At 41.2% G+C, this 14,174-nt stretch overlaps 1 protein-coding gene across 3 annotated transcripts; it reads right to left on the bottom strand.

The window, feature by feature from the left end:
* Window positions 1-836: 836 nt before the first annotated feature.
* Window positions 837-13,709, bottom strand: LOC106582444 (claudin-10). 3 transcript variants are annotated; one of them, XM_045704854.1, is made up of 7 exons: window positions 13,693-13,709; window positions 13,279-13,485; window positions 10,492-12,442; window positions 2,147-2,308; window positions 1,987-2,068; window positions 1,781-1,885; window positions 837-1,650 (listed from the first exon to the last, which is right to left on the bottom strand). In XM_045704854.1, the coding sequence occupies exons 3-7, from the start codon at window positions 10,712-10,714 to the stop codon at window positions 1,494-1,496; spliced, it is 729 nt and encodes a 242-aa protein (XP_045560810.1). In that variant the 5' UTR covers window positions 10,715-12,442; window positions 13,279-13,485; window positions 13,693-13,709; the 3' UTR covers window positions 837-1,493. The 3 variants fall into 3 exon arrangements, with proteins under 3 accessions (XP_045560810.1, XP_045560809.1, XP_014021034.1); XM_045704853.1 differs by lacking the exon at window positions 13,693-13,709 and adding an exon at window positions 13,639-13,655; XM_014165559.2 differs by lacking the exons at window positions 10,492-12,442; window positions 13,693-13,709 and having other exon boundaries at window positions 13,279-13,632.
* Window positions 13,710-14,174: the final 465 nt, after the last annotated feature.

Below are 14,174 nucleotides of genomic sequence, written 5' to 3'. Positions count from 1 at the left end.
CTATAGGAGCTGTGTGTGAAGGATCGAGACTCAGGACACTGCTGCAGGATGTCGATGCTTGTTGTGATATCAGGTCTCTCTGGACTGGATGACATGATGTGTATAGAGGAGCGTGTCGATATGGGCTCTGTGTTGAAACCATGGTGGAATCTGTTTACTGTAAACTGTAAGGAGCATGGCTCCAACAACACTGACAGCTTTGAGTCGTGTTTGTTTCAATCAGTTTATTTAATTATATAACATTCCGAAACAACTATTATTATAGAATGTCTATATTTGGTGTAAGAAATGTACTAAATATTATGAGTGACGTAATTTAAAATTTGTCATTTATCAGACTCATATCCAAAGCGAATTACAGTGAATACATCTTTATACTTTTTCATACTAGTCCGCCATGGGAATCAAACACAAGGACCACATAATAAGGACCACATAATAATAATAATAATGATAATTATTATTGTTACCTTTTCTTTTTACGGGGAGAGGATTCATCGAAACAAGCAAAAAAAACATGATTTTGTTATAGGCTAAATAAAAAACTAAATGATTCTCTGAAATAGGTACCAGTTATTTTTTTTTAATTTTTTTAAGACTGTAATAGGACTGTAAATAATGTGTTACCAAAATATATAAGAGGTACTGTAAATGGATAGCACTTTTACCAAAAGTGACCACAAAGATCTTTGGATTGTAAAACATACTGTACTTAAAGGTTATGGTAGGTCAGAAACATGATGTGTCCAGAAATCGTTTGAATGTTTTGTCATTATAGATTAACAGCATTTTAATGAGTGTCTTAAAATTAAAGAGACGTTCAAGAGAAGACCATATAACAACTCACATACACTTTAATGTCAAAAACAAAATCTATTCAAGTGTATACAAAGTGGTACATGTTGATGCCCTATTTTAATGTTGTATTTTTCTAATTAATAATATATTTCATTTCTTGCATAAAAAAAGCTTAGGGATGGGGCTGGAGAAATGTAACCACTCTCAAATTCATAGACAGTGCTATGGATGCAAGGACTGATCTTTAATGATAACAACATTATAGTTTTTTACCATGTTTTGAGGCTGGGTTCTGATGGGGTACGACAGCTGAACTAAGCACATGAGGCACTTAGAAGTTATATTCTTCAAGACTCAACGGGTACGTATAATTCATTTATAAGTCCAAAAATGGATGGAGCAACTGCAGATTGCTCCTTTAACTTCTGTCATGAGAATTTCAGCCAACAAATATCATCTAATCTCTTGTGAACTAACAAAAGGCTATGATTTCCATTCGACTCCGAATGGAAATGAATTCCTTTATAAGTAGGTGGACAGCAGGATCCACTCCAATATCCAGTGATTTCTCTCTGGCCAATCGTGATTTGTGACACAATGGGCCAGCCAGTCACGTAGCACATTCTTTCTCCCCTTTCAACTGGAAAGGCGATGAGTCTTCCTCTGTTCAATTTCTGCATTTTCCCTATCATCCCTTATACATAGGCATTCTTATCAAAGTGCTGTGCTCTGGAGGAGCTGCTGTATTTGGGTGGAGGCCGCTGGCTCATGGGTTGTGCATTCCCTCTAGGGTGGGAAGAGACATGGGAGGTGGAGGCAGGTCCTCCATAGGAATAGCCTGTGTGACTGGAGCTGTGAGAGAGAAATAGAGAGAGAGAAAGAGTGAAAGACAAAGAGAAAGCGACTTAGTGAAGTAAACTGATCATATCATTTACCAAATGTCAATTACATGTATGCACATCATCATTGATGTGTGACTCACCTTCTAGTGGAACTATCTACTACGGAGAAGCAGAATATCCCCCCTCCCAGAACACACAGGATAGATCCTGCCCAACCAATGAATAAGGCAACTCCCAGTTCATACCTGGAAAACAGGAGACTAGTTAATGAACAGCAACATTACTTCATCCAGGATCATGTGAGTCACTCCAATGTCTGGTCCTATACGTCAAATGGGTTACTCACTTCTGAGCAACAAACATGGGGTCAAAAAACTCAGATGTTATTCTGTGTGCGTACAGGGAGCATGCGGACAACGAGCAGAGACCTGCAGAGAGGAAAATAACATTCAGTGCTGCATACTACGCCATTATTGTACATCAATGGCTGTGACATGACAAGTTACCGCTGAATATGAAATTGACCCCGGCGAAGCAAGCCATTCTGGCTTTGCTTTGGTCTGATCCCCCAATCTTGGTGCACTTCATCCCGACCAGGGCAAAGACAGCACCAAAGAAGCCCAGGCAGACAGCAGCGATCATCAGACCCCTGCAGGCCTGAATATAACCTGGAAGAAAGAGCACATACCACGTGAGATGTATGGTACACACCTTTAGGCAGGGCCGGCCCGCTCATTAGGCAGCTAGGCATCCGCCTATGGTGGCAGATTGACGAGGGCAGCATTTTCTGATCTAAACTGACCAAGACGCACCTGCCACAACACATTAAACCTCATAATTATGCCCCAAACAATTACAATTTCTCTCTCAACCAGTGGCATATGAGCTTTTTAAATGAGCTCTGATTCCGCCCTGTGATAAGCAGAGCCCTCATTGTTGAAGGCAGGGATGCAAATATTTATCTTGTCCATTCCCAGCGCCTCTCCAGGGTGCTGTTGAAGAGACGCATCGCTGCAGCGCTCCACCAACATTCCGTAAAAAAAATGATCTAACATAAATCATGTACTGTAGCAGATATAGCATATGGTAGAAAGAGTATATGGCCTTTTCTGTAGCCTACAGGCTGGAGAGAAAATGTATGACAATGTAATGAGACAGAAACATTTTACGTCATGCAGGTTTCTCCGATCAAATAGCCTGATCTAAATGGTGCCCAATCAAATAAAAAATGTGCTCACATGTTAAAACAATCTAGAAGAAAAAGAAACGCACACCTATTAAGGCGAGGTGCTGGCTAGCGGAATATAAAACTTGAAAATAAGGGAGAGCCGCACACTCTAGGAGCTCAGATGCAAAAATGTAATATCCAACGTTTCGACAGCCAAGCTGTCTTCATCAGGGTATGATCACAAACACTGCGAGATGACTCTTTTATATAGTGTCAAAAGACACACAGGTGTCTGTAATCATGGCCAAGTGTGGCCTAATATCATTGGTTAATTCTCAAATATAAAAATGGCATACAAAGAACACCATAGAAAAAAAGAACATGTTAAAACAAACATATCCTAATAACAGGACAGGTCCAAGTAAAATTGACAATATGGAATGGACAATCAGGCTACAGTACTTCTGCATTTCCAACTGTGTAAACGCATTGCAAATGGGTTCAGGATAACTCCTCCTGATTAAGTTGGGTAGCTGATATTCAGAGCTCCAATAGCACAGGAATTAGGACTAATAAAGCCAATGCAACAAACTGTTTTACAAACAAAGGCCTAACACATGGGTGGGCATTTCTAAAATTCCATTGCGAGCCGACACGGTAGGCTACACCCCAGTAAGCATGGACCAACGCTGACGTCTTTTATGTGTTTTCTTTTGGTCCTGTCCAAACCGTCCACCTTTTTGTGCAGATGTCTATGTTTAGTTAAGATTTTGTCCAGTCTGGACCAGCCTTGATTTGGCCCAAATATACATGTCTATAAAAATGTATTTTCAACTTTCATTCAGAACCCGAAAATGAACCTGATTTCAACGTCCGGAAAATGTGTATTTTTAAAGTCTGGAAAAATAAGTATTTTAGACATCATTTCAAAGTAATTTTGCTAACTGGAACATTCTAGTAGGGGCGGCAATTTTTGGTCTTAACACACTCTTAAAGCGAGCGCTCCTAATCTCAGCTTGTTACCTGTATAAAATACACCTGTCCACAGAAGCAATCAATCAATCAGATTCCAAACTCTCCACCATGGCCAAGACCAAAGAGCTCTCCAAGGATGTCAGGGACAAGATTGTAGACCTACACAAGGCTGGAATGGGCTACAAGACCATTGCCAAGCTGCTTGGTGAGAAGGTGGCAACAGTTTTATTATTATTATTCGCAAATGGAAGAAACACAAAAGAAACACAAAAGAAATCTCCCTCGGCCTGGGGCTCCATGTAAGATCTCACCTCGTGGAGTTGCAATGATCATGAGAACGGTGAGGAATCAGCCCAGAACTACACGGGAGGATCTTGTCAATGATCTCAAGCCAGCTGGGACCATAGTCACCAAGAAAACAATTGGTAACACAGTACGCCATGAAGGACTGAAATCCTGCAGCGCCCGCAAGGTCCCCCTGCTCAAGAAAGCACATATACATGCCCGTCTGAAGTTTGCCATTGAACATCTGAATGATTCAGAGGACAACTGGGTGAAAAGCGTTGTAGTCAGATGAGACCAAAATGGAGCTCTTTGGCATCAACTCAACTTGCCGTGTTTGGAGGAGGAGGAATGCTGCCTATGACCCCAAGAATACCATCCCCACCGTCAAACATGGAGGTGGAAACATTATGCTTTGGGGGTATGTTTCTGCTAAGGGGACAGGACAACTACACCGCATCAAAGGGACGATGGACAGGGCCATGTACCATCACATCTTGGGTGAGAACCTCCTTCCCTCAGCCAGGGCATTGAAAATGGGTCGTGGATGGGTTTTCCAGCATGACAATGACCCAAAACACACAGCCAAGGCAACAAAGGAGTGGCTCAAGAAGAAGCACATTAAGGTCCTGGAGTGGCCTAGCCAGTCTCCAGACCTTAATCCCATAGAAAATCTGTGGAGGGAGCTGAAGGTTCGAGTTGCCAAACGTCAGCCTCGAAACCTTAATGACTTGGAGAAGATCTGCAAAGAGGAGTGGGACAAAATCCCTCCTGAGATGTCTGCAAACCTGGTGGCCAACTACAAGAAACGTCTGACATCTGTGATTGCCAACAAGGGTTTTGCCACCAAGTACTAAGTCATGTTTTGCAGAGGGGTCAAATACTTATTTCCCTCATTAAAATGCAAATCAATTTATAACATTTTTGACATGCGTTTTTCTGGATTTCTTTGTTGTTATTCTGTCTCTCACTGTTCAAATAAACCTACCATTAAAATTATAGACTGATCATTTCTTTGTCAGTGGGCAAACGTACAAAATCAGCAGGGGATCAAATACTTTTTTCCCTCACTGTATAGTCAGCAAAGTCTATGGTTCTAAGCATTCCCAATAGCTAAATGTCCCCCAGCCATTTCCCCCAATGCCCTCCACATCTCGTTCCACTCACACACCATACAGGATCACAAGACCTTAATTTGCTTGGCTAACTGTGCAAGCAACTAATTGGTTCAGTATGAGTAAACAATAATTTGTTGGCACAACCAGTAACCATTTCTAAGTGAAGAGATATGCTAAGGTCCTCACAGTCTTGGCATTGGAGCTGCCTTTGAGACGTGATTTACAGGCACATAATAGCTTGGTGGTTAACCCCAGAAACTAGCCAACCATGGAAAATCAGCCCCAAGCTCCCAGTAAATCTAATTTATTGCCTCCCATGATGTTAGGCTAAACATTGACATTTCTGAAGGTAGATGAGTTGTCCCTGGGAGAACACTTGCATTGTGACTTCCCCACAAATCTATTAGCACTGTCAAGCTCTGAGCACTTTATCTTTCCAAGTAACGAGAAATTGAAACTGTGGCACAGTTACAGTGAGGTGGCGGAGCCACTGACCCTCATCTGAGACCGACGATGAAACACTGCTAGTCTGCAGACTCTGCACTTTTATTAACGTCAATGAAATCTAATACAATCCATGCCTACTGAATGCATTGAGATGTAATTGCTTGATCTAATGGATCAAAAAGTATATATTTACACAGTGAGGGCGTTAGAATCACAGTAATTTGCTGTTTGGTTTGGGCAAAACAGAAACGGGTTGGCTTAGAATGTTGACAGTGTGTAAGCTTTATTTAGTCTCCAATGTTTATTGAAAACGTAAGTACATTTGCACAATGAGCATGTCACGCTGGTATCAATGATTCGGAAGACAGGCGTGCGTAATGAAAGTTCCTGAGGGATCTGTGACAGTACAGCCCCCCACCGCAACGTGCTGCACTAGCAGTGCAACGACACCGGCCTCGAGGACGATCATAGGAATGCAGTGCGGGTCGATCAGGACCCGATGCAACTGCCGAAGTTGCGTTGTCGTCGGACGGGCCAGTTGCCGCTGTCTCCCTTAATGGTCCATTATTCTGTCACGCTGGTATCAATGATTCGGGAGACAGCCGTGTCACGGAGGGATCCGTGACAGTGCACTTGTTGTCTCTTAACCCTCCTCTTGTGTTCCGGTCGAATTGGACCAATTTAAGGTTTCTCTCTGAAAAATGTAGTTAATTTAATATGATTGTCATAAGGTTCCATGACTTTTGTACACGTGCGGTGTTCCCGGTCAAAAATGACCGGTCATTAGAAATGAATGGGTGAGACTACAATTAGTGTATCAAATTGAGTTCAGGCACATGCCCATTCATCAGATGTACACACTTCCTCTCCCAGACCCACACATACATGTGTGTTTGAGCACATACACTCACACCTCACTCCCCTTCTTGGCTTCCATGGAAACCCCCACGGGAATCTTTCACCCATGGGAACCACACCTGTTGGCATTCTCACAAACAATCGCAACATTGTTTCAATAATATATAGAACTTTTTTCGCAGCTCTGGTATATAAAGCTTTTTTGAGGCCTTGCTCACAATTCATTCTGTGGCAGCACAATGACCAAACGATATACTGTATGTGAGGCTCTTGATCATATCTTTGGTCATGACACTGGTGAGGAGGAGAGAGGCCAGGAAACTGACAGTGAAGATGCATTAGAGGAGGAATTGTCAGAAGTTGAAGACAACACAGAATATGATCCAGACCAAGAGACAACCGATGTGGAACAATCCAGTGATGACGAAGAGGGCCCTGCTGAGGTTGTTGTTACATTCCGGTCAAAGAATGGGAATTTGTTGTGGTCTTCATCCCCACCTGAGAGGAGAGGTCGGTTGTCGGCTGAAAATGTTATCAGGATGACCCCAGGCCAATGAGATACGCCATATCCCAGGTTGATGACATAACATCCTGCTTCGAACTGTTGCTGACAGTCAATCAAAACTATAGTGATAAACATTACCAACTTGGAGGGGAGATGCGTTTACAAAGACGACTGGAAGGAGGTAGCCCGGACAGACGTCCAAGCATACGTGGGTCTTTTGATTTTTGGCTGGTGTGTACAGGTCCAGAAACTAATCTACCACCAGTTTATGGGATGCAGAATCTGGTCGTGCCACTGTGTCACTCCAGACATTTCACGTGTTGTCATGGGGGATTTTCTTCAACAACCGTGATACAAAACCAGGCCGCTGTCAACAAGACAAGCTGGCAGCGATCAGAGAGGTTTGGGACAAGTGGGTGGAGCACTTGCCACTCATTTATAGCCCAAGTCCAGACATCACAGTGGATGAGCGTCTGGTCGCTTTTAGTGGACACTGCCCATTCTAACAGTACATGCCATGCAAACCATCTAAATATGGAATAAAGATATGGGAAGCATGTGATGCAAGGACACGTTATGCCTGAAACATGCAGGTTTACACCAGGAAACCTGCAGACGGTGTCCCCGAAGGGAACCAGGGGAAGCGGTTGGTCCTGGAAATGACTGCAGGTCTCCAGGGGAAAAACATAACGTGACAATTTCTTCACCTCATATGCTCTTGGTCAGGAGCTGCTCCAAAAAAAATGTATCATAGTGGGGACGGTCAGAAGGAACAAGCCTGAGTTGCCTCCTGCCTTACTCACTACCAAGGACAGGGATCGTTTTTCCTCTAAATTTGCCTTCACCGATAGACACACTCTTGTGTCCTACTGCCCGAAGAAAAAGAAGAATGTGCTGCCGATGACAAATCTACACAGGGATGCCGCTGTGAGTACCAGGGAGGACAAGAAGTCCAACGCTATCCTGGATTACAACAGGAACAAAGGGGGAGTTGACAACCTTGATAAGATATGTTACTTTTTATCTCATGTACTTTTGTTTTCTATTACCAGATTGTTTTATCTGCACTATAAAAATAAGACATGTTGTTTGGTGAAATGCTCATTGAATTTGTGAACAATATGGAGTCAGTTCTATTCATTTGAATATGTAAATATGTTTTAGATGTGATAAATTAAAACAACACGTTGATGCAATTTTTCACGTTACTATGCAAGACATGAAGTATCACTTGTATGTACTCATTATTTTATTTACTGATTGTTGCACTTTTGCAGGTTACTGGCACATACTCTTGTAAGAGGATGATGGCACGTTGGCCCATGGTGGTGTTCTTCAACATCCTAGATGTGTCGGCCTACAACGCGTTTGTGGTGTGGATAGAGGTGAATCCAGGCTGGAAGCAGGGGAAATTCTTCAAGAGGAGACTATTCCTAGAAGAGTTGAAGAAAGCCATGGTGGCACCCCTCATTCAAAGGGGCCAACACCTTCCTCCAACACCATTTTCTGCTGGATTGGTGAGAGATATACAAGGGCAAGAAGCTAGATTTACGGCCGCCAGAGACAGAAGAGACAGAGGGAAGAGGTGAGATCTGTGTGCGCCAAGAGATGTCAAAACGAGCATTATGTTCCATAAATGCAGTGCATATATTTGCAAGGCACATGCAGCAACCACCACGTATTGTACAACATGTGCATGAGAACACACAAAATGTAACCAGCATTGATTGACAGATTGTGAACATTTGAATGTTTTTGTTATTGTTAGTAATACTGTTATTGTTACTGTTGTTCTTTAATGTGTTCAGACATTAATTTTGTAATATGGTAAAATTTTCATGTGTAGTCCTTTCTTTACTAATAAAATCATACAGGTCTGTTTTGACCGGGAACACAACAGATGTTATTTTGTGCCACTATTTAAACATTTGAAATAGTTTCAAAACGTATGTCCTTGTTAAACTTTGACACAAAGTAGTCTGTGCTAAATAGCACAATATGTTTCATCTGAGTATTTGTTATAGTCAAAATAATCCATACATTAAGCTTTTTTTACTCAAAAACGAGTTGTATGAGCTCAGGTCAATGAGGCCTACAGGCCATAAATAGCTAATAGAAGTTCAAAACTTGTAATGTTCACAATAACCTAAGTTGATAAAAAGATCTAACACAACATTAAGTGATAATATATGTATTATTATGGATATATAATCAGCTATAATGGGGCGGTCATTTTGGACCGGGAACACAGAATTAATTAACATGAAAGGAACACAACAGAAGGGTTAAATACATTGTTACAGTTGTTTGTTATCTACTTAGCGAATTCTAGCCATAATTGTATTGACTTGAAATCAGTCATAGCACCTCAAAACAAGACATTGTAATAAGAACAAGATAAAACTAGCTGAAACGAACCACTTACGATTCCTCAACATGGCAGTTTCTTGTCATTGTTGTTAGCTACAGTATCTGGCCATCCAGAAACCCAGCAACTCACAGACTTCTGCCCCATTGAAGCGTGCACATCTTTTTCCTGGCGTTCTCAGCTAATCCATCTATAAGGAGTTCTTACATTTGAAAAGCTGTATTGCAGGGGTAGGTAACCCTGTTCCTGGAGTGCCGCAGGTACTGCAGGATTCTGTTCCAACTAGGCAGCACACCTGACCAACTGAGCTAATTGATCAGGGATTGCCTAAATTCAACACCCCTGGTCTTCCAGGTTGGTTCAATCAAAAACATGAAGTGGCCCTCCAGGACCAGGGTTGCCCCTGCGGTTTTGTATTACAGTAGACCAGTAGGACAGTAGACCAATAGACCAGTAGACCAGTATGCCAGTAAAAGTAAAGATACCTTAATAGAAAATGACTCAAGTAAAAGGGAGTCACCCAGTAAAATACTACTTGAGTAAAAGTCTAAAAGATTTGCTTTTAAATATACTTAATAAGTATCAAAAGTAAATGTATTGCTAAAATGTACTTAAATACAAGTATAAATAATTTCAAATTCAGACCGTCACATTTTCTTTCTTTTAAATTTTTTTACAGATAGCCAGGGGCACACTCCAACTCTAAAACATGATTTACAAATGAAGCATTTGTGTTTAGTGAGCCTGCCAGATCAGGGCAGTAGGGATGACCAGGGATGTTCTCTTGATAAGTGTGTGAATTAGACAATTTTCCTGTCCAGCTTAGCATTAAAATGTAACGAGTACTTTAGGGTGTCATGGAAAATGTATTGGAGTAAAAAGTACATCATTTCCTTTCGGAATGTACTGAAGTAAAAGTTGTCGAAAATATTAATAGTAAAGTACAGATACCCCCAAAAACAACTTAAGTAATACTAAAGTATTTTTACTTAAGTACTTTACACCACTGCCAATAGACCAGTAGGCCAGTAGGCCAGTAGGACAGTGGACAAGTAGACCAGTAGGCCAATGTTGCTAAACAGAAACTATAACACACTTTCCCAATGACAAAAAAGTTACTTTGAGCAGACCGTCCAGTGCCAGCATGGAGGGAAAGTCCTTGCAGTTGGAGACTCCTGTTGAATCAGTTACACATGCCTTCCACAGGTTGGACCAGTAGGTAGCTGTGGTGATAACTGTGCCGTCCAGAGAGGACACCTTCCAGTAATCCGTGGGTATGGTGGAGGAGATCAGGACCCAGCCAGATGTGGTCAGAATAAAGGCCAAAATCTCTGTCACCATTTCACTCATCATGTACAGTACACCAGCGCTTACTACTGAAGTTGGTGAGAAATACAGAGGTCACAGAAAAGACGGTCCACTGGCCAATGAAGCTTGTTGAAGACAATCTCAGGCATGGGCTCTGGAGCAGTAACCCAGGTTAAATGGCCATGGTGGGATTGATGGTTAATATGTTCTGGAATGTTTCCTATTCATCAGGGAGGGGTTTAGCCCTCGTTGTCAATGACTGACCAATGGTGTCTAGCTTCCTCCACCCCCTCACTTCACACACATCACTCACTGTGATAGAGTTGATGGGAGTTAACTGTACAGAAAGGTCAAAGGTAGAGGATGCACTGTCATGATGTGTCAAAATGTGTCATGATGACTTCATATATGATGCCTCACATAACAAGAGGATAAATATACGTGATTCCGAAGATTTAGAACTTATAGGCCTATAACTTAGAGGACGTCGCACAACCAGCCTGTACATCTAAAGGAGATCATCACATTTAGCATGGGGGACATGATACAGCCACTTTCGACTCTGTCGTAACAACCTGCTCATAGGGGAGTTATTAAGTATTAAATAACAAAAAAATGTGACCGAAGGTTAAAAGTAGAATAATACTGATCACTCATTAACCCGCACCATGGACTGATGCTTCAGAGAGAGAGAAAGAGACATAGAGAGACAGAGAGAGAGAGAGAGAGAGAGAGAGAGGTAGAGCAACTCAATGACATGGTAGTTAAAAATGAAGTATCAACACATCTGATTTGACAAACAATGGGAAGGAACTAGTTAATAAAACAGGAAGGAACTAGTTAACAAAACAGGAAGGAACTAGTTAACATAACAGGAACGTACTAGTTTACAAAACAGGAAGGAATAAGTTAACCTAACAGGAATGTACTAGTTAACAAAACAGGAAGGAGCTAGTAACATAACAGGAATGAACTAGTTAACATAACAGGAAGGACATAGTTAACATAAACAGGAAGGAACTATTTAACATAACCGGAAGGAACTAGTTAACATAACAGGAAGTAACTAGTTCACATAACAGGAAGGAACTAGTTACCAAAACAGGAAATATGTAGTTCACATAACAGGAAGGAACTAGTTAACAAAACAAGCAAACAAATGGCTGTACATAGCCATAGATCCTAGAGTACATTCATAGGGATACAGAAGGAATACTTTCTTCCTAACTATTTTTTACAGTTACGTTAGTGGCCCATCTAGTGGTAAACTATTGTACATGTGCACAGTTTCAAACACCACCACATGAGGGAGTTTTGAGAGATCAACGTGCACTTGACATGCACAGAATGCAGCCCAAAAAAGGCAGTATCACAAAGTGCTACATTTCTTAAGTCAACAATGCCAAAGTAATGATCCAGAAACGTGGCATATGATTGCCTGTGTCACTGGGAATTTATCCTTTATAGCCTCTGTACTTTGGGACAACAGAGAAATATCATGGTGTCAATTACCTTTTCAATGTCCTCAGAAGAGATTGAACACAGCTGAAAAATATATCTCAGCAATGTTATAACTACAATTACTAGTTCTTCTCAACCAAGCCTATAATGGCCACTGCATTTGGCAGAGCTATGTCTCTATTTTTACATGTTGTCCTGTACACTGGCAGGTGCCTCATACAGGAGCCACTGTGATTCAGTACGTGAACCGCCTGTTCTCTCAGTCTTTCCTGAGGATTACACATTGGCCACGGCAAAAAGTTGTGTCATCACCTGGAACACAAATACGTAAGAACATGAATTGTTCTTATAGATTATATTTCAAATTCCACAATGTGATCAAATCCACTAGAAGTAAACTATATTTAACAAATATTACAATGTGTAACAACTGTCAAAATACCTTCTGTCAATGAAGAACAACATGCTTCGATTGACTTTCTGTCAACGAAGAACAACATGCTCCAAATGCAATGATCTGATACCCTCCAAAATATTTTACACAAGATAATGCATTTTTATCTGACAATTTGCAATCACAAAATCAGTGGCATTGAAACATACGTGTGAATAAAGGATATTTAAGAAAATATCTACAAATAGACAAGGACTATTGGATATACGAATGTTGCAGTTTTGTGTTACAAAATGTTGCTGTTTCATTTTAGTTTCTTCTTTTTGTAGAGCGCATCAGCTGTAGGCCCAGTTCATTAACAAATAAAATGCATATTATGCATGTATCATATGATTGTCAGTCAGTTCAATTTAATGTACTTAACAACTTTTTCACAGTATGATCATACTGATAAGACAGGAGCATGAAACACAGTAAAGAAAGAATACTAGTGAACCAGGATGTTTTCATTTAGTGAACCAGGATGTTTTTCATTTAGGGAACCAGGATGTTTTTCATTCAGTGAACCAGGATGTTTTTCATTCAGTGAACCAGGATGTTTTTCATTCAGTGAACCAGGATGTTTTTCATTTAGTGAACTAGGATGTTTTTCATTTAGTCAACCTGCATAAAATAATTCCACAGGTCGGTCCCTTGTTGGTTGTCACTGTACATGATCTGTGTGATGTGGATGGAGGGACCCTCCTCACCCTACCTTCCAGTTTGAAGATAGTGTGGTGTGGTCTGCAGTGCAGGGCTCCAATGGCGTTTCCAGCACAGTTATTCCACAGTCCCTGGAGGACCCATGTGGCCGTGATGACAGAGGAGGCTCTGCTGGTGGTCCTCCATTCGTTGGACAACGTGGCACAGAAGGTGGCACCAAGCCCAACCAGGCCGCCCAGGAAAGCCAAGATCTGGATGCCTGACATTTTGGAAAAAGGTGAATTTAAAGTTTTTTTCAAAGTCTTTCAGCAGTTTAAAAATGAGAAGAAATAAAATGCCCCAGGCGAGCAAATTACACAAGGGACATGTGTTCAACAGAGATGATTTACACTGAGGACATCTAGTCTCGCACCATTTACTGAGCAGAGGGATGGACAGAGTGAAAGAGTAAATGAAGTCAACTGACAGTTAGTTATTCAGGCAGCATTTGAAAAGGTTTTCCTTTTTTGCATCTTTTGTGCTCTCCAGACTTGGTCTTTGAGTGAGGTCTAGTGTCATATTAACATTAAAGATATAAAGGACTAATCAGTAAGCCATAAGACAATCAGCAATGTGACAAAGTTCAGTTACTAGTTCAACTATTCCTGTTTACAGAATAGGCCAATTTACGATAAAAATAGCTTTTGTTTGACCTTAAATAAACTTTGGATGGGCCATAAACTCAATATTATACAATGTACATGTGTGACACAAAGATCCCCCCCAAAAAATGTGGTCTGGAACAGGAAACAGGAAGCTGTAGACACGTACCGCAGCAGTTTTCCCAAAGAGTAATCTCCCTTTTTGTGTATTGACATCTGAACTCGACCTTATCTCAATGTATTTGACCTTTAACCTATACTCATCTTACCTAGAGTGCTTCATTCACCCCAATACTATTGAGTGCAG

This window comes from Salmo salar, chromosome ssa21 (genome assembly GCF_905237065.1).
Source record: "Salmo salar chromosome ssa21, Ssal_v3.1, whole genome shotgun sequence".
In the NCBI taxonomy this organism is placed as follows: Eukaryota; Metazoa; Chordata; class Actinopteri; order Salmoniformes; family Salmonidae; genus Salmo; species Salmo salar.
Note: the sequence above shows the minus strand (reverse complement) of the source record. Positions and strands in the feature narration are given on the sequence as shown.